This window comes from Scyliorhinus canicula, chromosome 14 (assembly GCF_902713615.1).
Source record: "Scyliorhinus canicula chromosome 14, sScyCan1.1, whole genome shotgun sequence".
NCBI classification, from domain to species: domain Eukaryota; kingdom Metazoa; phylum Chordata; class Chondrichthyes; order Carcharhiniformes; family Scyliorhinidae; genus Scyliorhinus; species Scyliorhinus canicula.
In genome coordinates, this window is record NC_052159.1 from 121,975,891 (window position 1) to 122,003,040 (window position 27,150).

Consider the following 27,150-nt stretch of genomic DNA (forward strand, 5'->3'; position numbering starts at 1 on the left):
CTTTGAGGGAAATTAGTTTCTGTGGCAGCTCCCATACTGTTGAAACCTTTTTCATTCAAGGCAGTAGAGGCCAACGGTCAACAAGGAGCTTCGCAGTTCCAGTGAGGGGGATGTGCTGAGCAGAACAGGGAAGGAGGCTGTCCTCCGGGAACTCGGAAAATCATCAATTTTAGCACAGAAGCAGCCTGCCAAATCTGTTGAAACCCCCCACACCCTCCCACAAGACAGCCGCAACTACTGAGCAATGCTGGCAATAACTCCAGGACCCTCAAGGATAGCAGAGCCGGCAAAATCCTGGATGGCAAACAAGAGGAGCGAGTTGGAGCCGGCCACACTCCAACAGACTGGGATGCCGGGACCCAAACCGGACTATTCACCGAGTGGATGGACGTCCTAACTCAGGAGCTCCAGAAACCCATCAAAATGGAAATGATGGCGACAACGAAGGTGGCGATCGTGGACGTTCCAGCCCCCTTCAGGATGACGTTGGAAAAAACAGAACGACGACCGGATACATAGGAGGCAACAATCAGGGACCTAAAGAAAGCGGCGACCGACCAGAGAGACTGAACCACTTCCCTGGAAACAGAAGTCGCAAGGTTGGTGGTGACACTAGGGGTACTGAAGGGGGAGGTAGAGGACCAGGAGAGTCGGCCCCGCCGCCAGAACTTCCGTATCGTGGACCTGCCGGAAACCCCATGGAATATGTGGCCTAGATGCTGGGTAACCTGGTCAGAAGGGAGAGCCTTCCCAAACCCCTGGAGATAGACAGAACCCAGAGGTCACTCCGGCTAAAACGTGAAGTGGGGGAGCAGCCAAGGTTTGTAATAGCGAAGCTGCACCAATACCAAGATCAGGAGAAGATCCTGAACTGGGCAAAACACACTCGGTCCTGCCAGTGAGAAGGCCATTCAGTCTGAGTCTACCAGGACATTGTGGCAAACCTAGCCAAGCACCACGCTGAATTTAATACAGCCAAGGCGGCCCTGTACAAGCTGGGTTGGGGGGGGGGGGGGAGAGAGGGGGGAGACACCAACCACACCACACCAGCGAGTTCGCTTACACAGGGAAGTATGGGCAAAAGGGAACAGCTCTGACAGAGTGGGAGTGCTTGGCAGAAGTGGGAGGGATAGCGCTGGAAAATGGGGGGGAAGGACAGGAGGGCGAAGGGGGGCCCACAGGGGAGGACAGCCTGGGGGTGGGGTAGAATGCTGGCTCCGACAGGCCGCATATGCTGGCAGGGAAAACAGCTACACCAAGAGCGGCCATCTTGGTGGATCCCGAAGCAAAGGGTTCCTGGAGTACAGTTGTTCAGCCACATGGAGTGAATGTCACGGACGGCCATCAAGGATGGCCCCCTGAACAAAGAGAAAGCCCGGACGGAGCACAGGGGCGCATCCACGAGGTAAGTGTGATTAGGCTGTTGGGGGGGTGGCAGAAACCCTCCATCAGGATCGTCATATGGAATGTCAGGGGACAGTGAAAAGATCCAGAGTCTTCACCCACCGGAAACGTCTAAGGGCCGATGATATCGTCCTCTAGTTGAGGGAGGAGGACCAACTGCGGGTAACAAAGAGCTGGGTGGGTCAGACGTATCAAACATGTTACGGGATGAGGGTAGCAGGGCTACTGAACAAGAGGTCAGCCTTCACAGCGATAAGGGCAGTTACGGTCCCAGGGGGATGGATGTCATTGTTAGTCGTGTCTTGGACGGGGCACCAGTGGTCCTGATAAGCATATAGGCTCCCAATTAGGACGACACGAATGTCATAAAGAAAACCATGGCAGAAATCCCCGGCATAGACACACACCGACTCATTATGGATGGGGATTTTAACTGCGTACTGGACCCCACATGCGGACATTTCCAACCCCAAATCGGGGAAACTTAAGAATATGGCAAAGGAGCTGAAACACCTTCAAGGAGAAGATGTGGGCAGCAGACCCTTGGAGTCTCATGCACCCAGAGGGAGAGAGTTCGACTGATTCTCGCAGATGGTTTATTCGAGTATTGACTTCTTTGTAGTGCGGAAATTCATGCTTCATGGACTAGTGGGAACGGAATATTCCGCAATTGCTCCGATCATTCTCCACACTACACAGATGTGAGGCTGGAGACGTGCCGGGCTCAATGCCCCCTAGGGAGAGGCTTTTTGTGATCGGGTATTACAAGCCATAGATGGGAATTAACAACAACCAGAATGGGGAGGTCTCTCCATCCACATTCTGGGAGGTGGTGATCAGGGGGGAAATTATTGCTACGCCAGAAAAGATTGGTTGCAGAAGAGCAGACGTGCTTTGTCAAGGGCAGGCAGCTAATATCGAACATCAGGCATCTGCTAAACGTGATAATAACCCCACCTGGGGAGAGAACACCAGAAGTGATCTTCCTGGGCACAGAAAAGGCCTTCAACAGAGTCGAATGGAACAACCTCATAGAGGTATTGGAACAGTTTGGGTTTGGGCCAGGGTTCACTTCCTGGAAGAAAGTACTGTACAGCACTCCCTTGGCGAGCATACGGACAGCCACCACCAGCTCTAGTACGTCTGGCTGGACAGGCGCACAAGGCAGTGATGCCCACTGTACCTGCTACTATATGCTCTGGCAATTGAACCACTGCCGATCGCACTCAGAGCGGCGAACGGGTGGAGAGGTATCCAAAGGGGAGACGGAGAGCATAGAGTTTCACTCGATGCGGATGAGCTGCTCCTCTACATCTCAAAGTCCCGGACCAGCACGGAAGGGATAATGAAACTCCTAAATGAGTTTGGAGCTTTCTCAGGTTACAAATTTTTAAAAAAAATTTAGAGTACCCAATTTTTTTTCCAATTAAGGTGCAATCTACCCTGCACATCTTTTTTGGTTGTGGGGGTGAGACCCATGCAGACATGGGGAGAATGTGCAAGCTCCACAAAGGCAATGACCCAGGGCCTGGATTGAACCCGGGTCCTCGGCGCCATGAGACAGCAGTGCAAACCACTGCGTACCCCTTCAGGTAACAGGCTTAACCTGTGCAACAGCGAGATCTTCCCAGTGAATCTGCATGGGGAGCGACACAGCTGGGGGGACTGCCGTGTAAACATGCTCAAACCAAATTCTGCTACCTGGGGATCGAAATATTCTATGACTGGACATGGATCCACAAATGGAACCTGACAAGGGCAGCATGGTAGCACAGTGGTTAGCACTATTGCTTCACAGCTCCAGGGTCCCAGGTTCGATTCCCAGCTTGAGTCACTGGGCGGAGTCTGCATGTTCTTCCCGTGTCTGCGTGGGTTTCCTCCAGGTGCTCCGGTTTCCTCCCACAATCCAAAGATAGAACATAGAACATAGAACAGTACAGCACAGAACAGGCCCTTCGGCCCTCGATGTTGTGCCGAACAATGATCACCCCACTTAAACCCACGTAACCCGTAACCCAACAATCCCCCCATTAACCTTACACTACGGGCAATTTAGCATGGCCAATCCACCTAACCCGCACATCTTTGGACTGTGGGAGGAAACCGGAGCACCCGGAGGAAACCCACGCGCACACGGGGAGGACGTGCAGACTCCACACAGACAGTGACCCAGCCGGGAATCGAACCTGGGACCCTGGAGCTGTGAAGCATTGATGCTAACCACCATGCTACCGTGAGGCCCCTAGATGTGCAGGTTAGGTGGATTGGACATGATAAATTGCCCTTAGTGTCCAAAAAGGTTCGCTGGGGTTACTGGGTTACGGGGATAGGGTGGAGGGATGGACTTAAGTAGGGTGCGATTTCCAAGAGCTGGTGCAGACTCGATGGGCCAAATGGCCGCCTTCTGCACTGTAAATTCTATGATTCTATGACCAGTCTGGTGGAGGAAGCAAAAAGGACCTGCTGAGGTGGGGCTCACTCCCACTCTCCCTTGTAAGGAAAGTGCAGATGATCAAAACGAATGTGCTGTCCAGATTCCTCTTCCTATTCAAATCCCTCCTGATCTACATCTCCAAGGCCTTTTTCAACACTGTCGCCAAGCTAATCATGATGCGTGTTGTGGGGGAAGAGCCCGAGCATCCAAAAGTAGGTCCTACAAAGGAGGAAAAATATGGGAAGCCTGGCCCTCCCAAACCTACAGTTCTACCACTGGGTGGTCACGGCAGAAAGAGTACGGTGCTGGGTCAAGGAACCGGGAGCAGAGTGGATGAGGATGGAAGAGAGTTCCCGCACAGGGCCAAGCCCTCATCACAATTGCGCTTCCGTTCCCCCGGCCAAATACTCAAGGAGCCCTGTGATATTAATCATGTTCCGGACATGGTCCCATATGAGTCAACACTGCGGGCTAACTGAAATGGCCCCTATCTGCAATAACCATAGGTTCACTCCCACAATAGTGGACTCCATCTTCAAAAGGTGGGGAAAGGACGAGGGGTTCCTGACGGTGAGTGACATGTACACAGACGATAAAGCAGCGACCCCGGGGGAATGGCCTTGAGGCAGCAAGGTGGCATAGTGGTTAGCACTGCTGTTTCATGATGCCAGGTTCATTCCAGCATTGAGTGATTGTGTGGTGTTTGTACTTTCTCACAGTGTCTGCGCGGAATTTCCTCCGGGTGCTCTTGTTTTCCTCCCACAGTCTAAAGATAGCAGATTAGGTAGATTGGCCAAGCCAAAATATTTCCCCTTAGTGCCCAAAGTTGTGCAGGTTAGTTGGGTTATGAGGATAGGATGCGAGAGTGGTCCTAGGTAGGGTGGTCTTTCAGAGGGTTGGGGCAGAGGGATGGGCATCAAGTAAGAGGGAGGACTCTGGATCGAAGCATTGCATAGTGCAAACTTCACCTCCACATGCGCAGGGCGAAGCGTAATGCAACTAAAGGTGGTACACAGAGCGGACCTAACTAGAACTCGAATGAGTGGGTTCTTCCCTGAGCTGGAGGACTTGCGAATGATGCCATTAAGGTCTGGCCAACCACACCCACATGTTCTAGATTTGCCCCAGACTTGTCGGGTACTGGGTGACCTTCATTGAGGCCATGTCCAGGGTTCTGGGAGTGAGGGTGGAACCATGCCCAAAAGTGGTGGTCTTCGGGTATCAGATCAGCCAGAGCTCTTCATGAGGAGGAGAGCTGATGCCCTTGCCGTGCCTCTCTGATCACTCGCCGGTGAATCCTGTTCGGCGGGCGATTGGCAGAACCACACAAGGCTGCAGACTGGCTGTCCGACCTGGTGGAATTTGTCAGGCTGGAGAAAATAAATTTTGCCACCCGTGTGTCGGAAGAGGGTTTCCACAGCAACTTGTTTCAAGACCTGTTTGAAGCCAACAACCAATAAAGTTGGGGGTGGGCGGGGAGAAGAGACAGGGACGAGCCACTGGGCAGAGGGCACGGGGCGGGGGGGGGGGGGGGGGAGGCGAAAGCACGCAACAGGAAAGCGAGGGACAAGCAGGAGAGACAAAGCCGCAAGGGACCGGTCCAATGGAAAGCTAAATTATACATTATCAGAAAAGAAATGTGCAAAACCAACACATACAAGTGAGTATCTTCATAACAACAACTGTGGTCATGATCCCCCGTTAACCAGCATACGGATTTACATTCCCCAATATGGCCGAGATACATACTTATAGGCATTTATATACAATTTGATTTGTGCCTTAGCTTGTCATTGCACCGTTCCTCTCCGCTCTACTGGTTTGTGGGTACCAACAGGTCTTGAAACAAGTTGGTGAATGGTTTCCACATCCTATGGAAGGTGTCCGATCCGGGTATGGCAAATTTTATTTTCTCCAGACTGAGAAATTCTACCAGGTCGGAAAGCCAGTCTGCCGAATGTCAACTGAACAGAATTCTTCGGTGGGCGAATAAGGAGGCAAAGTTTGCATGGTTTTGTAATTTTTAAATTGTTGGATATTAAGTACGTAGCACCTCATACTATCTGTGTCAATGTTTATTTGTCATTTACTTGAATTTTGTTGTATTCATCCTCTTAATTATATTTAAAATTGTGTCATGTGCAAATTGAGTTATATTTATGATTCCTGTGATCAAATAATTCATCTAAATTGTGAACTGTAATGGTCCCAGCACTGATCCCTGTGAAACATTACTTCCTTTTCTTAAATAAAAACTGAAAATGTTGGATAAACTCAGCAGATCTGGCAGCATTAGCGGAGAGTGAAAAATAGTTAAGACTTCGAGTCTATACGGCCCTTCTACAGAACTGAAGCTCGGAGAAATATAATGAAATATATAATTGCAAAGGCAGCTGGAGGAGGTGGGACAAAATAGAAGGACAGGGATAGGTCGGAGCAAAGGTGAGATTTCACAAAGCTTTTATGGAATAGGACAAAGTGGCATCTTAATGATGCCACTAAGAACTGAAGAATGTAAAAGGTAGCAAAAGGTAAGATAGCAGAATGTACTAAGAGGAGAACAAATGTCAGTGCAAAGCTGAACAGTAAGGTACAGGTCACCATGCGGAGGAGGACGGGCTTGTGTTGGAGAAAGCCAATGTTGTCTTTCCCAACCCTTTTCTGATCTGAGTAGCTGCACTTAACCCCGACACTCATTTTTCTGTTCTGCAGCCAGCTTACTATTCATTCTGCAACTAGTTCTCTGATTCTATATAGTTTTAAAGCTGATTTTTTTCCCCCCCCCATATTGTTAAATGTTGAATAAGTGCTAAATATTAGTTTTTCACCTGTCTAATTATTTTGGAGGAGAAACCCCATTTTATGTAAATAAAACTAAAGGATAATGTTGTAAAGACCTCTTTTATTAAAACATGGTTCAAGTTGGAGTTCCAACTGAAATACAGATTTGTAGTCCATTATCCACTTTAGATAAGGATTCATTTGAGTGGGTGTTTCCTATTTTTTTCAGATAAGATCTGCAGAGCACCGTGACTTTTCCAATTGTTTGTAATCTTCCCGGTTTCATTTTTGTGGTGTAGTATAATTTGGTGCTACTGTTCAAAGGGTATGTATGCATACGGCAGGCCCTCATTTGTAATAAGTGTACGTTGAATAACAGCATATATTTATCTCCCACTTTGTACATTGAAAGTTATTCCAAAGCATTTCACAAACGTGTAAGGCAAACAAATGCTGAGCCAAAGAGAAGCATTACGAGAAGTGACCAGAAATGTGTTTGGTGTCATGTTTCAAGGAGGGCCTTAAATGAGGAGAGTGATTGAACAGTTTACAGAAGGAGCCCCAGAGACTGCAATCTAGACAGCGGAAGGAGGATTAGTGAGTTTGGTCAATGGGGGGAAATGTGTAGAGAAGTGTGTTGGGTGTCGGGCATGTTTTGGACAGGAGGGGGAATAATTGAAACAACCCTAACTTCTCTGTGATGTTATTGGTATTACTGAGACTTGGTTTAGGGAAGGGCAGGACTGGCAACTGAATATCCCAGGGTATAGATGCTTCAGGAGGGATAGAGAGGGAGGTAGAAGTGGGGGAGGAGTTGCATTACTCGTCAGAGATGATATCACAGCTGTGATTAAGGAGGGCACGATGGAGGATTCGAGCACTGAGGCAATATGGGTGGAGCTAAGAAATGGGAAGGGTGCAGTAACATTGTTGGGACTTTACTACAGGCCTCCCAAAAGCGAGCATGAAGTAGAGGTACAAATATGCAGACAGATTATAGAAAAATGTCGGAGCAATAGGGTGGTTGTGATGGGAGATTTTAACTTCCCCAACATTGAATGGGATTCGTGTAGTGTTGGAGGTGTAGATGGAGCAGAGTTTGTAAGGAGCATCCAGGAGAGTTTTTTAGAGCAGTATGTAAATAGTCCAACTCGGGAAGGGGCCATACTGGACCTGGTATTGGGGAATGATCCCTGCCAGGTGGTTGATGTTTCAGTCGGTGATTACTTTGGGAATAGCGATCACAATTCCGTAAATTTTAGAATACTCATGGACAAGGACAAGAGTGGTCCGAAAGGAAGAGTGCTAAATTGGGGAAAGGCAGAGTATAACAAAATTCGGCAGGAGCTAGGGAATGTGGATTGGGGGCAGCTGTTTAAGGGTAAATCCACATTTGAAATGTGGGAGTCTTTTAAGGAAAGGTTAATTAGAGTGCAGGACAGACATGTTCCTGTGAAAATGAGAGATAGATATGGCAAGATTAGAGAACCATGGATGACGGGTGAAATTGTGAGACTAGCTAAGATGAAAAAGGAAGCATTCATAAGATCAAGGCAACTCAAAACTGATGAAACTTTGGAGGAATATCGGGAAAGTAGGATGAATCTCAAACACGCAATAAAGAGGGCTAAAAGGGGTCATGAAATATCTTTGGCTAACAGGGTTAAGGAATATCCCAAAGCCTTTTATTCGTATGCAAGGAGCAAGAGGGTAACGAGAGAAAGGATTGGCCCACTCAAAGACAAAAGAGGGAATTTATGTGTGGACTCAGAGGAAATGGGTGAGATTCTTAATGAGTACTTTGCATCGGTAATCACAAAGGAGAGGGACAAGATGGATGTTGAGGCTAGGGATGGATGTTTAAATACTCCAGGGCAAGTTGTCATACGGAAGAACAAATAAAATTACAGTACAGGAACAGGCCCTTCGGCCCTCCCAGCCTGCGCCGATCCAGATCCTTTATCTAAACCTGTCTCCTATTTTCCAAGGTCTACTTCTCTCTGTTCCTCGCCCGTTCATATACCTGTCTAGATGCCTCTTAAATGATGCTATCGTGCCCGCCTCTACCACCTCCGCTGGTAAAGCGTTCCAGGCACCCACCACCCTCTGCGTAAAAAACGTTCCACGCACATCTCCCTTAAACTTTCCCCCTCTCACCTTGAAATCGTGACCCCTTGTAACTGACACCCCCACTCTTGGAAAAAGCTTGTTGCTATCCACCCTGTCCATACCTCTCATAATTTTGTAGACCTCAATCAGGTCCCCCCTCAACCTCTGTCTTTCCAATGAAAACGATCCTCAACCTTTCTTCATAGCTAGCACCCTCCATACCAGGCAACATCCTGGTGAACCTCCTCTGCACCCTCTCCAAAGCATCCACATCCTTCTGGTAATGTGGCGACCAGAACTGCACGCAGTATTCCAAATGTGACCGAACAACTGTAACATGACCTGCCAACTCTTGTACTCAATACCCCGTCCGATGAAGGCAAGCATGCTGTATGCCTTCTTGACCACTCTATCAACCTGCATTGCCACCTTCAGGGTACAATAGACCTGAACTCCCAGATCTCTCTGTACATCAATTTTCCCCAAGACCCTTCTATTGACCATATAGTCCGCTCTTGAATTTGATCTTCCAAAATGCATCACCTCGCATTTGCCTGGATTGAACTCCATCTGCCATTTCTCTGCCCAACTCTCCAATCTATCTATATTTGGTTGTATTCTCTGACAGTCCTCCTCGCTATCTGCAACTCCACCAATCTTAGTATCATCTGCAAACTTGCTAATCAGACCACCTATACCTTCCTCCAGGTCATTTATGTAGATCACAAACAGCAGTGGTCCGATCACGGATCCCTGTGGAACACCATTAGTCACCCTTCTCCATTTTGAGACACTCCCTCCACCACTACTCTCTGTCTCCTGTTGCCCAGTCAGTTCTTTAACCATCTAGCTAGTACACCCTGAACCCCATACCACTTCACTTTTTCCATCAACCTGCCATGGGAAACTTTATCAAACGCCTTACTAAAGTCCATGTATATGACATCTACAGCCCTTCCCTCATCAATTAACTTTGTCACTTCCTCAAAGTATTCTATAGGGACAACATTAGCAATTCTCCAGTCCTCCGGGACCTCATGCGTGCTCAAGGATGCTGCAAAGATGTCTGTTAAGGCCCCAGCTATTTCAACCCTCGCTTCACTCAGTAACCTGGGATAGATCCCATCCGGTCCTGGGGACTTGTCCACCTTAATGTCTTTTAGAATACGCAAAACTTCCCCCTTCCGTATGACAACTTGACCTAGAGTATTTAAACATCCATCCCTAGCCTCAACATCTGTCTTGTCTCTCCCCTTTGTGATTACCGATGCAAAGTACTCATTAAGAATCTCACCCATTTCCTCTGAGTCCACGCATAAATTCCCTCTTTTGTCTTTCAGTGGGCCAATCCTTTCCCTAGTTACCCTCTTGCTTCTTATATACAAATAAAAGGCTTTGGGATTTTCCGTAACCCTGTTAGCCAAAGATATTTCATGACCCCTTTTAGCCCTCTTTATTGCGCGTTTGAGATTCGTCCTACTTTCCCGATATTCCTCCAAAGCTTCATCAGTTTTGAGTTGCCTCGATCCTCTGTATGCTTCCTTTTTCATCTTAGCTATTCTCACAATTTCACCCGTCATCCATGGTTCCCTAATCTTGCCATTTCTATCTTTCATTTTCACAGGAACATGTCTGTCCTGCACTCAACCTTTCCTTAAAAGACTCCCAGATTTCAAATGTGGATTTACCCTTAAACAGCTGCTCCCAATCCACATTCCCTAGCTCCTGCCAAATTTTGTTATACTCTGCCTTTCCCCAATTAAGTACTCTTCCTTTTGGACCACTCTTGTCCTTGTCCATGAGTATTCTAAAACTTATGGAATTGTGATCGCTATTCCCAAAGTAATCACCGACTGAAACATCAACCACCTGGCCGGGATCATTCCCCAATACCAGGTCCAGTGTGGCCCCTTCCCGTGTTGGACTATTTACATACTGCTCTAAAAAACTCTCCTGGATGCTCCTTACAAACTCTGCTCTATCTACGCCTCCACCACTACACTAATCCCATTCAATGTTGGGGAAGTTAAAATCTCCCATCACAACCACCCTATTTCTCCTACATTTTTCTTTCATCTGTCTGCATATTTGTACCTCTACTTCATGCTCGCTTTTGGGAGGCCTGTAGTAAAGTCCCAACAATGTTACTGCACCCTTCCTATTTCTCAGCTCCACCCATATTCCCTCAGTGCTCGAATCCTCCACCGTGCCCTCCTTAATCACAGCTGTGATATAATCTATGACGAGTAATAAAAGACATTAAGGTGGACAAGTCCCCAGGACCGGATGGGATCTATCCCAGATTACTGAGGAAAACGAGGGATGAAATAGCTGGGGCCTTAACAAGGATATCTTTGCAGCATCCTTGAGCACGGGTGAGGTCCCAGAGGACTGGAGAATTGCTAATGTTGTCCCTTTGTTTAAGAAGGGTAGCAGGGAAAATCCAGGGAATTGTAGACCTGTGAGCTTGATGTCAGTGGTAGGCAAACTGTTGGAGAAGATACTGAGGGATAGGATCTATTCACATCTGCAAGAAAATAGACTTATCAGTGATAGGCAGCATGGTTTTGTGCAGGGAAGGTCATGTCTTACAAACCTAATAGAATTATTTGAGGAAGTGACAAAGTTAATTGATGAGGGAAGGGCTGTAGATGTTATATACATGGACTTTAGTAAGGCGTTTGATAAGGTTTCCCATGGCAGGTTGATGGAAAAAGTGAAGTGGTATGGGGTTCAGGGTATACTAGCTAGATGGATAAAGAACTGGCTGGGTAACAGGAGACAGAGAGTAGTGGTGGAAGGGAGTGTCTCAAAATGGAGAAGGGTGACTAGTGGTGTTCCACAGGGATCCGTGCTCGGACCACTGTTGTTTGTGCTCTACATAAATGACCTGGAGGAAGGCATAGGTGGCCTGATTAGCAAATTTGCAGATGATACTAAGATTGGTGGAGTTGCAGATAGCGTGGAGGACTGTCAGAGAATACAACAAAATATAGATAGATTGGAGAGTTGGGCAGAAAAATGGCAGGTGGAGTTCAATCCAGGCAAATGCGAGGTGATGCATTTTGGAAGATCAAATTCAATAGCGGACTATATGGTCAATGGAAGAGTCCTGGGGAAAATTGATGTACAGCGAGATCTGGGAGTTCAGGTCCATTGTACCCTGAAGTTGGCAACCCTGGTTGATAGAGTGGTCAAGAAGGCATACAGCATGCTTGCCTTCATCAGACGGGGTATTGAGTACAAGAGTCGGCAGGTCATGTTACAGTTGTATAGGACTTTGGTTCGGCCACATTTGGAATACTGCGTTCAGTTCTGGTCGCCACATTACCAGAAGGATGTGGATGCTTTGGAGAGGAGGTTCATCAGGATGTTGCCTGGTATGGAGGGTGCTAGCTATGAAGAAAGGTTGTGGACCGTTTTCATTGGAAAGACGGAGGTTGAGGGGGGACCTGATTGAGGTCTACAAAATTATGAGAGGTATGGAGAGGGTGGATAGGAAAAAGCTTTTTCTCAGAGTGGGGGTGTCGATTTCAATGTGAGAGGGGGAAAGTTTAAGGGAGATGTGCGTGGAAAGTTTATTACGCAGAGGGTGGTGGGTGCCTGGAACGCTTTACCAGCGGAGGTGGTAGAGGCGGGCACAAAAGCATATAAGAGGCATCTAGACAGGTATATGAACGGGTGGGAACAGAGGGAAGTAGACCTTGGAAAATAGGAGACAGATTTAGATAAAGGATCTGGATCGGCGCAGGCTGGGAGGGCCGAAGGGCCTGTTCCTGTGCTGTAATTTTCTTTGTTCTTTGTTCTCCTATCGCTACCCATTGGTTTGATTTCCCCCTTTATTAGTGGTGTCTCCCCTGATCCATAACTTTGGAGTGTTCCAATCCTCAATCATAACTTACACAGCAAATCAGGATAGGATACAATGAAAAGGGTTGATTTATTTCACACACACGCAACACACAGAAAGGGTTTTGCAATGTCCGTCCCTTTTGCACTCTTACAATAAAAGGATAAGGGAAAGAAAGAGATGTAGGGCCAGACCATTGGAGTCCAGTATAAAAAAGTCTGAGGGTAGGTCGGTGGACTGGTGCAGAGTGATCCATTCTAGAAGTGAGACTCCCACAAGGAAGAAAGCACATAGGGTTGAATTAAGCTGGAAGGCACCAGTTCCATTGTTCTTGTAGTACGCAGTGGTACATGGTAGTGGCAATTGTACCTGGACAGAGCTGTTTCTGCTGCTATCTGTTTAATGGTAATCCTCTGCCTTGACGTATATTGAATCTGCTTTCTTTTGAGATAATTTCCCTTTCTATTTTGTCGACCACTATGGATAACCTCACACTGATCCACATTAAACTCCATCTGCCAAATTTTGGCCCATTCTCCTAGCCTATCTGTATCTGTCTGTAAACCTTTTATCTTATCTTCACTGCCTGCTTTCCCACCTATTTTAGTATCATCTTCAAATTTTGCTATATTACATTCTGTCCCTGCTTGTATAGATTGTAAACCTATGAGGTCCGAGGCCTGACCCCTGTGGCACCCGGCTAATTACAGTTCGCCAGCCAGAGAAGGACCCATTTGTCCCCACCCTCTGCTTTCTGTAGGTCAGCCAATCCTCAATCCAATTTAGTACTCTACCCCCAATTCCCTGCAATCTCACCTTCTGGATCAGTCTTTTATGCAGCACCTAGTCAAACACCTTCTGGATGTCTAGATATACCACATCCACAGGTTCCCCATTATCTACCTTGCTGGTTACATCCCCAAAAGAACTCGAGCAAGTTTGTCAAGCATGACTTACTCTACATAAAACCATGCTGACAATGGTGGATTGAGCTTTGTCTTTCCAAATGTCCAGTCATCTCCTCCCCAATAATTTATTCCAGCAATTTACCCACCACAGAGGTCAAGCTAACTGGTCTATAATTTCCTACTTTTTGAATAGGTGCGTCACACTAGCGTATTTTCAATCCACCGGGACCTTTCCAGAATCCAGCGAGTTTTGAAATATCATAACCAATGCATCCACTATCTCTGCTGCCATTGCCTTTAATACCCTAGGGTGCAGACAATCAGGTCCCGGAGACACATCTGCCTTTAATCCCATTATCTTATTTAATACCTTCTCCCTATTGATCGTTATTGCACCAAGTTCCTCTGCATTAACTGCAGTTGTTGGAAATGTTTTATTGTCCTCTAATGTGAAGACAGAGGCAAAATATTGTGCCTCCGCCATCTTTGTGTTCCCCGTTATCACCTTACCAGTATCGTCCTCTATAGAGGGCCAACATTTACTTTAGCTATACTCTTCCTCTTCATACACTTATAGAAGCTTTTGGTATCTGTTTGTTTTTTCCTTATTTCCTTTCGTAATTCATCTTGGCTCTTTTGATTTTATTTTTTGTAGCCTTTTGTTGAATCTTAAAGTTCTCCTCCAGCTTACCACTAGCTTTTGCAGTATGGTATACCCTTATACCCTAGTTTTTGCTTTTATACCCTCTTTCACTTCCTTATTTAGCCATGGACCATTTTTCTCCCTTTTACAATTCCTCAACCTCTCAAGAATATACTTTAATTGGGAACAACAAAGAACAAAGAAAATTACAGCACAGGAACAGGTCCTTCGGCCCTCCCAGCCTGCGCCGATCCAGAGATACTTAATATGTCCTTGAACATCTGCCATTGTATCTAAACTGTCCTACCTTCAATTATTTGTCTCCTTGGGCCAATTCTTTCCTCAGGCCTGTATAACTACCTCTGCCAACGCTAAAACTCTAGTATGACACTCTGTCTTCTCTCGCTCAATCTGAATTTGAAATTGTAGCATGCTGTCATCACTCCTTCCAAGAGGATCCTTAACGACAATTCTATTTATTCCGCGCCCGTTGTCCTCTCTTCTCCAAAGCTGCTTCTTTGACCGCCCCACTCCTGGTCCACTCCACACAGTGCTGGGGACCCTCACTGTTTCCTTCCCACACCGGGAATCGTCGTCAAAGTCCTGCTGGAGTTCCTTAAAAGTGCCCAAAAGTCCGTTTTTTTTTTTTTAAATTTAGAGTATCCAATTCATTTTTTCCAATTAAGGGGCAATTTAGCGTGGCCAATCCACCTAGCCTGCACATCTTTGGGTTGTGGGGGCGAAACCCACGCAAACACGGGGAGAATGTGCAAACTCCACACAGACAGTGACCCAGAGCCGGGATCGAACCTGGGACCTCGGCGCCGTGAGGCTGCAGGGCTAACCCACTGCGCCATCGTGCTGCCCTCAAAAGTCCGTTATCGGCTAGAGCTGCAAACCATGCGACGTACCTAGGCATAGCCGCCCGGAAGTCGACAATACTATTTATTAATTCTTCTTCGATACTCAATACTAAATCTAAAACCTGGAATTCCATTGTTGCAGTCACAGAAGCATTGATACCTGTTTTAAAAATAATAAGTTCCCTGCTCATTTTCTGAAGGTTAGAAATTCCTCCAGTATGAATCATGGCTCATCCACGCAAAAGAAATGCAAAATGCTAATTTTTACAGAGTAGTCAGGGTGAGGTCGAGATGTTTTTTTTTCCAGCACGTCTTAGTCGGCGCAGGTGGGAGGAGGCTATTGAAATTAAGTAGTGAGATCATAGATACATAGAATAGAATTTACTGTGCAGAAGGAGGCCATTCAGCCCATCGAGTCTGCACCGGCTCTTGGAAAGAGCACCCTACCCAAGGTCAACACCTCCACCCTATCCCCATAACCCAGTAACCCCACCCAACACTAAGGGCAATTTTGGACACTAAGGGCAATTTATCATGGCCAATCCACCTAACCTGCACATCTTTGGACCGTGGGAGGAAACCGGAGCACCCGGAGGAAACCCACGCACATACGGGGAGGATGTGTAGACTCCACACAGACAGTGACCCAAGCCGGAATCGAACCTGGGACCCTGGAGTTGTGAAGCGATTGTGCTATCCACAATGCTACCGTGCTGCCCTTAATCATATTGGGAGACTAGAATTTCTGAAATGGTCATGTAGGTTTTTTTTATTCATACATGGGGTGTGGCTGGCTAAGTCAGCATTTGTTGTCCATCTTAAATTGCTCTTTGACTGAGTGGTTTGCTAGGCCATTTCAGAGGTCATTTAGGGGTCAGCTACAGTAGGTCTGGAGTCATATGTAGGCCAGATCAGGTAAGGATGTTCTTTTTTAATGACAATGGTTTCAGTAGACTTTTAATTCCAGATTTTTTTTATTGAATTCAAGTTTTACCATCTACCATCATGGAATTTGAACCTGGGTCCCCAAACCGTTATGCTGGGTCTGTGGATTACTAGTCCAGTGACAATATCAATACTCCACCACCTCCCGACAATCACGTCAGTGAGGATGAAGTACTTATAGAATTTACAGTGCAGAAGGAGGCCATTCGGCCCATCGAGTCAGCACCGGCTCTTGGAAAGAGCACCCTACCCAAGGTCAACAGCTCCACCCTATCCCCATAACCCAGTAACCCCACCCAACACTAAGGGCAATTTTGGACACTAAGGGCAATTTATCATGGCCAATCCACCTAACCTGCACATCTTTGGAATGTGGGAGGAAACCGGAGCATCCGGAGGAAACCCACGCACACACGGGGAGGATGTGCAGACTCCGCACAGACAGTGACCCAAGCCGGAATCGAACCTGGGACCCTGGAGCTGTGAAGCCATTGTGCTATCCACAATGCTACCGTGCTGCCCCAAACTTGGTGTGGTAATGATATGAACATTGGAGTTTGAGGTTTACAGGGGATGGAAAGTCAGCCAGGAGTGTAGGCAGGCTGGGTGTGCAGGTAGCACAGGCATGAACAATGTTTTCAATAATAGGTTGGCTGAGATAGAGATGGAGGAATGTGATGCAACAGAACTCGGAAGAAGGTACATTTTGGTACGGTGAATTTGATGTCAGAACCTCAGTTTGGGATTGAATAAGACACTGATGTTTTCTCAATGGTTAGGAAAGAAGGTTTGGCACAGTGGTTAAGCACTGTTAATTCACAGTGCCAGGGACCCAGATTCAATTTGGCTTTGTTTGGAGTTTACACGTTCTCCCTGTGTCTGCATGGCTTTTCTTCGGGTGTTCCGGTTTCCCTCTGTTGTCCAAAGATGTGTAGGGTATGTGGATTGGCCATGCTAAATTGCCCCTTAGTGTCCAGCGTTATGTCGATTAGGGGTTACGGCTAAAGGGAGGTAGGGTGCTATTTCAGAGGGTCGGTGCAGACATGATGGGCCAAATGGCCTCCTTTTGCACTGTAGGAATTCTGTGGATGCTGCATATGGTCCAAGACTGGATGTTTGATGAACAATGGCAATAGCACAGAATCACTGGAGGATTCGAGGGGAGTGACTAGTTTGGTACTGCGTGGCATCCTGTCATCCATAGAATACTACTTCATCTGTTAATCATATCATCAAGGAGCCCAATATGGATGGAGCAAAGGACCTTGTGAGGTTACTGGTTGTCAGAGAAGCCATTTTTACTGATGTTCTGGCTATTGTCAGACAGATAAGTGTGGAATCAGGCAGGGGCAGTGATGGAATGGTGATGGAAGAGGATAGTCTGATTGACCATGTCATAGGCTGCAGAGAGCCTCACCAATAAAATGGCCAACCGAGGTGAGAGTGGCAGAGGTTGCAGGGGACAGCTGTGACGCAAACTCAGTGTCTTCATTAGACCTGCGGTCGGGGGTTCCCTGGGATGCCATGTCCTGTATGTCCGTCCCCTCCATGGTGGTGTTGTGTTGTGTTTCATGTCTGTCTGTGTGCTAGTGTCCTCGGTCGTCGTGTTGTCACTGTTTTTGGAGCTGCCCTCCCCATTGCTACTAGAGTCCCTGCAGGCTGGCCGCCCATGCGCTGGCCGGGGCCGAGTAAGCCTGATGCACCCGGTTGATCTACGTCGGCTGGCCATCCAGGCGCTGGATGCGGGCGGTGTCTGTCAGGTGCTCCGGGTCGGTCACCGCATTGCCCTGCAACACACAATACACCATCATGGTTAGGCAGGTGGAGGGGGGTGTGGGTCGCGGTTTGGGGTGAGGGGGGAGTGCTGAGGGAGGAGTGCTGGGAGGCGGAGTGCTGGGGGGGGAGGCGGAGTGCTGGGGGGGGAGGCGGAGTGCTGGGGGGGAGGCGGAGTGCTGGGGGGGGAGGCGGAGTGCTGGGGGGGGGGGAGTGCTGGGGGGGGGGGAGTGCTGGGGGGGGGAGTGCTGGGGGGAGGGGGGGAGTGCTGGAGGGAGGGGGGGAGTGCTGGGGGGAGGGGGAGTGTTGGGGGAGGGGGAGTGCTAAGGGGAGAGGGGCCAGGCAGGGGGGGATCTCACTTGGTGCGAGCCCCCGATCTCGGCATGGGCAATCTCCCGGTCCTCGGGTGCACGAGCTATGTCCAGTGCCCTCTGCTCGTGCACGGTGAGGGGCCACAAGTCAGGTTCACCCCCTCCGGGTTCACCCTAACCCGTTTGATTATGGGCGCTCTTCTCCGGGGGGGGGGGGGGCTAAATTGACACCATTGTTAGTCGGTCCGATGCATGCCGTTGGATCTATGTTGGCATGGGTGCACAGAGCACATGGCCAACGTGGCTTGCATGGGTGGCTGCAGCCATGCGGGTCATGGCTGTGGTTGTACCGTCCCCTGGGGAGGAGGTGGGTGTTACACATGTGGGGGGTAGGGGGGTTGGTGCCATGGTTACATTGCTTGGTACTCACCCTGGCCGCCCTCAGTAGGTCGTTGAGCTTTTTGCGACACTGGTCGCCAGTCCTGGGTGTCAATGCGATGGCACTGACGGCCACACCCACCTCCCTCCACAGACGGCGGGCCACATTGAGTAGGACCCTCTGGCCGGGTCCAGGGTACAGACACGGCTCAAAGGCAGCACGGTAGCATGGTGGTTAGCATAAATGCTTCACAGCTCCAGGGTCCCAGGTTCGATTCCCGGCTGGGTCACTGTCTGTGTGGAGTCTGCACATCCTCCCCGTGTGTGCGTGGGTTTACTCCGGGTGCTCCGGTTTCCTCCCACAGTCCAAAGATGTGCGGGTTAGGTAGATTGGCCATGCTAAATTGCCCGTAGTGTCCTAAAAAGTAAGGTTTTGGGGGGGGGGGGGGTTGTTGGGTTACGGGTATAGGGTGGATACGTGGGTTTGAGTAGGGTGATCATGGCTCGGCACAACATTGAGGGCCGAAGGGCCTGTTCTGTGCTGTACTGTTCTATGTTCTATGTTCTAAAGGCGTCCAGGAGCGTCTCCAGGTCGTGGTCGGTGAACCGGGGCACTGCTCGGCGTGGCGCCATGTTGCTCCATCGGCGGCCTGTGTACTTGCGTCGCCTTATATACGCTGCGTCGATTGCGTGGCGCCACATCTCCGACGCTGCTCTGAGGCCGCGCCCCCCGCTTCCCTCCGTCCCTCTGCTCGCCCCCTTGTACGCTGCAGAATGGGACCCTGGAACGAGCGCTGAACGAGTGAAACACCGGTGTTTGATGCCAGCACCGACACTCTGCTGTCGGACCAGAGTATTGCGCCACTTATCTATTTTGAATGAGTGACCCTCTTCTGAGAGTCAAACAATTTTACGTACTGGAAGCTATTGCCTTCTTTGATCAACAGTGATGGTAAGCCTGACACAATAATGCCACCAAGATATAAAAATATTTAAAAAACTTCTGGGAACAATTCACTAGCTGCTGGGGTGAAGTTCTGCAGTTTTATTGCTCCCTTTTTGGGCCACTGAGTTCAAATATCACAAATCACATTATTAGCGGTCCTATTTATCTGTATCTGGAAACACTCAATGTTATAAATTTAAGGATTGCCATTAAGTTCAGTGGAAATCTCACGGTGTAAAGGGATTTTTATTTGCTATGGTGTTGCTAATGGCAGAACGAAGCAAATTTACAGCAAAGCATTGCTCATGATGTATTTTTTACCCTGTAAATTGCTGAATGTCTTGAATTAAAGGCAATCACTGTTAATAAGTCATAGAACATAGAACAGTACAGGCCCTTCAGCCCACGATGTTGTGCCGACCTTTTATCCTAATCTAAGACGAACCTAACCTACACCCCTTCAATATATGCTGCCCGTGTGCCGGACAAGAGTCGCTTAAATGCCTCTAATGACTCTGACTCCACCACCTCCCCTGGCAGTGCATTCCACACACCCACCACTCTCTGAGTAATGAACCTACCTCTGACATCTCCCTTATACTTTTCCTCCAATCACCTTAAAATTATGTCCCCTCGTGACAGCTATTTCCGCCCTGGGTAAAGTCTTAGGCTATTCACTCTATCCATGCCTCTCATCACCTTGTACACCTCTATCAAGTCACTTCTCTTTCTTCTTCGCTCCAGTGAGAAAAGCACTAGCTCCCTCAACCTTTCTTCATAAGACATGCCCTCCAGTCCAGGCAGCATCCTGGTAAATCTCCTCTGCGCCCTCTCCAAAACATCCACGTCCTTTGGATTATAATAATTCCCAGCCATTTTAGTCCTGAATGTTTAACTACCATCAGTATTACTATTTGTCATTTATAAATTACATGAACACTTACTTTGTGTTGGGAGGAATATCATCTATTGTTTAAATCGACTAACATATGTAACATTGTAAAACTGCGATAATTGGACTGTTGAATGAATAACAGTTTCGAAGCATGTTAAGGTAAGCATGACACAGTTTGACCCCATTTAATATAGAAAGTGTTTTATGAGTTCCATTCAGGTTGTATTGTTTCCTGCTCATTTATTATTTCTTGTTTGTTTAACAGGCAATAGAAACTCCATCGCTGAAAAATATTAGTTTTTCCCTCAAACCAGGACAACTTGTGGCTGTGATTGGACCTGTGGGTGCTGGCAAAGTAAGTTTTGTTTATAGATTTGTTAAATATGAACTCAGTTCATTAAATTATACCTGTATTGTCTGTAGAACCAGATAATTGTGACATTCACCTAAAATTTACATACATACACAGTCGTTCTTTTTCTTGCATTATTTACAGTGGTGGCTACATCATTTTCTCTCTGCTGCTTTCTCTCCCTCTCTCTATCTCTCTCTGCTTTCTCTCTCACTCTCTCTGTGCTTCTTTCTCTCTCTCTCTCTGCTTCTTTCTCTCTCTGCTTCTTTCTCTCTCTCTCTCTGTTTCCTTCTCTCTCTCACTGCTTCTTTCTGTCTCTCTCTGCTTCTTTCTCTACTTTCTCTTCTTTCTCTCTCACTCTGCTTTCTCTCTCTCTCTCTCTGCTTCTTTCTCTCTGATTCTTTCTCTACTTCTTTCTCTCTCACTCTCTGCTTCTTTCTCTCGCACTCCCTCTCTGCTTTCTCTCTCACACTCTCTCTCTCTCTCTCTCTGCTTCCTTCTTTCTCACTGTGCTTTTTTCTCTCTCTGCTTTCTATTTCACTCTCTGTCTGCTTCTCTCTCTCTCTCTCTCTCTGCTTCTTTATCTCTCTCTCTCGCTTCTTTCTCTACTCCTTTCTCTCTCTCTCTTGCTGTCCCTCTCTGCTTTCTGTTATGGGCCAAATTTTAGAGAACCCCAAAGTGTATCATGGAGTTCACCTGAACCACAACTTTTAATAGATTGTGGTATGGGGAGCACACGGCCCACTCTACAGGTGTGGTACAGCAGAAATGGAAAAGTATTTTTAAAGCAAAACAATGTTCATTCTATCAACTCAAGTTAACCTTTTTAAAACACAGTGATCATTTCAGCGACCATTAATTCAATTATAACCCCCAAAGAATACAACACTAAGTAATCCTTACTGACTTCCCAAACAACATCCAGAGGACAGAATAATCACCTTTTAACAGAAGCACATTAGGTCTACATTGACTACTGAGAACATTTATAATTCTGAATTCACCAAATGATCAAGAGATGGTATTTTCATGGCAGAGAGATCAACAGCGCACCTGCTCTGTCTGGCTTCAGCTCCAACAATGAAAACAAAGCTATAACACACGCTGCAAACAGCCTAAAACAAAAGTAAAATGCTGACAGACAGCCCAGCTCCACCCACACTCTGACATGACTGATAAACACTCATTTCTTCAAGGTACATTTTTTAAACACCTATTTCTTAAAGGTACATGACACCTCCCCCCAAGAAATAAAAAATAAACCATCAACTTCAAGATGGTTTCATTTTTCACTATCCTTTATGAAAATCGCTTATTGTCACGAGTAGGTTTCAAATGAAGTTACTGTGAAAAGCCCCTAGTCGCCACATTCCGGCACCTGTTCGGGGAGGCTGTTACGGGAATCGAACCGTGCTGCTGGCTTGCTTTGTTCTGCTTTCAAAGCCAGCGATTAGCCCTGTGAGCTAAACAGCCCCTTTAAGAAGTCCACACAGTAAATATACTTTTTCGTTTCAAAAAACAACACACGCAAACAGGTATAATAATATAGTCAAATTTTTTTTCGTTCTTCTGCGTCCAACTGAAACTGCTTCCGTTCACCGCATTCGTGACAAAGCATCGGCCATCACGTTTTCTCGTCCTGCACATGTACTATTTTTAAATGAAATGGCTGCAACAATAAACTCCAGCGAAACAGCCTTGCATTGTTATTCCGGAATCACTCCAAAAACGTCAATGGATTATGATCAGTATATATAACGGTGTCAGACGGATTGCTGGTCACATAAATGTGAAAATGTTGTAAAACCAGTACTAAACTCAAAGTCTCCTTCTCAATTGTGGAATACTTTTTCTGGTGACAAATTTAATTTCTTTGAAAAATAACTAATAGGTCGCTCTACACCTTCGTCGTCATCTTGTAGAAGCACCGCACCTACACCCACATCACTCGCATCAACTGCCACTTTGAATGGTTTCATATAATTTGGGATGGCTAAAACAGGAGCAGTGGTTAACACAATCTTCAGGCCATCAAATGCCTGTTGACACTCTGCTGTCCACTGGAATTTGTTACGATTCTTGAGCAAGTCCGTCAGTGGAGCGACCACACTGCTAAAATTCAGTACAAATTTCTGGTAAAATCCACTCATACCAAGAAATCGTATTATTTCCCGTTGTGTCGAGGGTATCGGAAACTCCCCAATAACTTGTTTTCACATCCCGTGGGACCATTCGACTCTGTCTGATTGTATGGCCAAGGAAAGTGACTTGGGCCTTTCCAAATTCACTTTTGGCTAGGTTTATCATCAAACCCGCCTCCTGAAGCCGATCGAATAACTCCATCAGATGTTTTAAATGTTCTGTCCACGTCTGGCTGAAAATTATCAGATTGGCTATGTATACCGCACATTTGGGTAATCCTGAAACAAATGTGTCAGTTAACTGTTGAAATGTGGCTGGAGCGTTTTTCATGCCAAATGGCATAACTTTGAATTGGTATATCCCATCTGGAGTCACAAAAGCTGAAATCTCCTTCGCCCTTACGGATAAAGGTACCTGCCAGTAACCTTTAAGTAAATCCAGTTTGGAAATAAAAGCTGATTGTCCCACTTTCTCAATGCAATCCTCCAAACGTGGGATAGGATAAGAGTAACTGCATTAACCTTTCTATATCCACACACAACCATTGGGTACTGTCTGCTTTAGGTACCATCACTATGGGTGAGCTCCATTGGCTGCAACTCACTTCAATTATGCCATTTTTAAGCATACTCTCAATCTCTATGTTGACCTGTGCCAATTTTATAGGGTTAAGTCTGTATGGATGTTGTTTGATCGGACCTGCCTTTCCCACATCTACATCATGTATAGCTATTGTAGTACTTCCCAGTTTATCTCTACAAACTTGCCCATGTGATATCAATAACTCTTTCAGGTCAGTCCATTTTCCTCTGGAAGGTAAGTCAACAATTTATCAAAATTTTTAAGAACATCGTCATTTTCCAATTTAATTTGAGGTATGTCAAATTCACAATCATCTGATTTTGGTTCATCGCTTTGAGTTAGAATCATTATAACCTCCTTTTTCTCTCCTTCCTTTTGAAAGTGCCTTTTGAGCATATTCACATGACACACTCGGTGAGTCTTCCTTCTATCTGGGTATACCTCAGCCTGTTTGTACCACATAATTCACCTCACTTAATTTCCTTTCAATCTGATAAGGTCCACAAAACCTTGCTTTTAAAGGCTCACCTACCACTGGTAACAACACTAAAACTTTTATCTCCACTGGCAAAACTACGAACTTTGGATTGCTTGTCCGCAACCCGTTTCTTCACATTTTGTGCAACTTTCAAATGTTGTCTAGCCAATTCACCGGCTCTATTTAATCGTTCCCTAAAATTTGACGCGTAACCCAATAATGTAATTTCCGATTTCTCACTCACCTCACCAATTTTTCCTTAATCAATTTAAGTGGTCTTCTTACCTCTTGACCAAAAATTAGTTCAAAAGGACTAAATTTTCATTTCATAGAATTTACAGTGCAGAAGGAGGCCATTCGGCCCATCGAGTCTGCACTGGCTCTTGGAAAGAGCACCCTACCCAAGGTCAACACCTCCACCCTAACACCATAACCCAGTAACCCCACCCATACTAAGGGCAATTTTGGACACTAAGGGCAATTTATCATGGCCAATTCACCTAACCTGCACATCTTTAGACTGTGGGAGGAAACCGGAGCACCCGGAGGAAACCCACGCACACACGGGGAGGATGTGCAGACTCCACACAGACAGTGACCCAAGCCGGAATCGAACCAGGGACCCTGGAGCTGTGAAGCAATTCTGCTATCCACAATGCTACCGTGCTGCTAATTTGGTTGACTCATTAGGTGCATCGCTAATTGCAAACAGTACGAATGGAAATCCGTTATCCCAATCCTCTGGATAATCTTGACAATAATCCCTCAACATTGTCTTTAATGTCTGATGCCACCTTTCTAATGCTCCCTGCGATTCTGGATGGTACGCAGTTGATTTAAATTGTTTTATTCCGAAGCTATCCATAATTTCTTTGCGGTAAAATTTGATCCTTGATCCGATTGTATTTCTGTGGGTAGTCCATATTATAGAACGATACAGCGCAGTACAGGCCCTTCGGCCCTCGATGTTGCACCGACATGGAAAAAATCTAAAGGCCATCTAACCTACACTATGCCCTTATCATCCATATGCTTATCCAATAAATTTTTAAATGCCCTCAATGTTGGCGAGTTCGCTACTGTTGCAGGTAGGGCATTCCACTATCTAGTAAAGAATTGAAGTAACTCCTCCACAATCTTTTTAGCTGCAATATTATGTACTGAAGTGGCCTCTGGAAACCCAGTAGACACATCCATTATTGTCAAAAGATATTGTTCCCACTTTTCGTTTTAGGAAGCGGTCCTACGCAATCAATTAGGACCCTTGTAAAAGGTTCCTCAAATGTTGGAATGGGTATTAGGACGCTGGTTTTATCACTGCTCGAGGTTTCCCTATCACTTGACATGTGTGACATGATTGACAAAATTTAACTACATCTTTATGTAGTCGAGTCCAATAAAAATGTTTTTGTATTTTAGCCTGAGTTTTCCTTATTCCCAAATGGCCTCCCACTGGTACCTCATGTGCAACTCGCAACTCCTCCTTTCTATACCCTACCGGCAATACTACTTGATGAACTTCTTCCCACTTTTCAACCGCCTGCATATGTAAAGGTCTCCATTTTCTCATCAAGACATCACTTTTACGGTAATAAAACTCTGGTGTACACTCAGATTCCTCTTCCGTATATATGCTTTCTGATACATCCGTTTTATTTCTACATCTTTCTGTTGTAACTCCGCCAATTTCCTGAATTAAAAATATCCGCCTCATCCTCCACCTATTCTTGTGCTTTTTCAACCATCTGATCAAAAATCGTTTCTGATAATTGCACTTCAACTTCATCTTCACTCTTTGATATCTCCTCTTATCTTAACCTGTGACTTTGTGACCTTGTTACCACACAATCCGGAAAAATCCCAGGATATTCCTCCTTCACACTTCAGTTGTCTGATTTTCCACTGGCTTGTCAACCACAGTCGGCATCACTCCCACCTGCAATCCAGCTATATCATTACCCAAGATATTCTGTATTCCTGGACAAGATAGTTTCTCTATTACAGCTACTACCACTTCACCACGCTTCATTAGACTTTCCAACTTTACTTTATATAATGGAACACTACTCCTCTCACCCTGAATTCCACATATTCCCACCTTTTTTGGCAACATTCTTCCCAAACCACATAACTTCTCATCTTTTACCATCAAAGATTGACTAGCTCCCATATCTCTTAAAATTGTGACTTCTTTACCTGCTCCTCCTGATACACATGAGTAAACTTTATCCATGCCTGTAAATTCTTTAAAGAGATCTGGCACCTTCTTATCAATCACCTCTTGATCAGGCAGTACAAACTTTTGCACCTCCTTCGCTTCACTTGGACTTTCCTTTACCACTTTAAAAAGTGTTTTACCACATCAGCCTTCCCAGTGCTTTGCTTCAATCACCAACACTGTGACTTTACATGGTCTAGTTTATTGCAGTGAAAACATTTGAAAATTTTCATTTATTTTTCACCCTCCTGGATTTCTTTTTTAATCTGAGGTACACTCTCCTTATTATCTCCATCAGATCACCTTTACCTTTTCTCATGTCCCCGGTTTCTATCCCACACAGGTTGAAACTGATGTCGAAAACCAGCTTTGATTTATGAACTAATTCATTTTCATCTGCCATATCTGCTGCTAATCTCACAGTTTTAACCCTCTGCTCTTCCACATGAGGTCTCACTACATCAGGAATTGAATTTTTAAACTCCTCCAAAAGTATAATTTCTCTGAGAGCTTCATACGTTTGGTCTATTTTCAAAGCCCTCATCCACCAATCAAAATTACTCTGTTTGAGCCTTTCAAACTCCATGTGTACTTGAACTAATTGTTTCGTTAAATTTCTAAACCTTTGTCTGTAGGCTTCAGGCACTAGTTCATATGCACCCAAGATGGATTTCTTCACCTCCTCATACGTCCCAGATACCTCCTCTGGTCGTGATGCAAACACTTCACTAGATCTACCTACCAGCTTTGTTTGAATCTGTAATACCCACATGACCTGTGGCCATTTCATTTGTTTAGCTACCTTCTCAAATGAAATGAAAAAGACTTCTACCTCCATCTCGTCAAACATTGGCAAAGCTTGGACATATTTAAATAGATCCCCACCAAGCCTTCGACTGTGACACTCTTTCTCGCTATCCTCATCATTATCATCCAACTCTACGTTTCCCTTTGCGTCTGCCAATTTTTACTGACTGTCACGTTTCATGGCCAATTTCTGAAGTTCAAACTCTCTCTTTATCTTTATCCCTGACCTGTATCTTCCGTTCTCTTTCTTTTTGTTCTGGTAGGGCTATTTTTTCTGTCTTCCTTTCTTCTATCTCTTTTTCCTCTCTCTCTCTCTTTCGTATTTAAGGTG

At 46.2% G+C, this 27,150-nt stretch overlaps 1 protein-coding gene across 1 annotated transcript in view; it reads left to right on the forward strand.

The window, feature by feature from the left end:
- Window positions 1-27,150, forward strand: part of abcc4 (ATP-binding cassette, sub-family C (CFTR/MRP), member 4) — a 655,673-nt gene that overhangs the window by 274,826 nt on the left and 353,697 nt on the right. Inside the window, exon 10 of the mRNA XM_038817953.1 lies at window positions 20,506-20,595. Within this exon, the coding sequence (XP_038673881.1) occupies window positions 20,506-20,595 (90 nt within the window). The remainder of the gene's footprint in view (window positions 1-20,505; window positions 20,596-27,150) is intronic.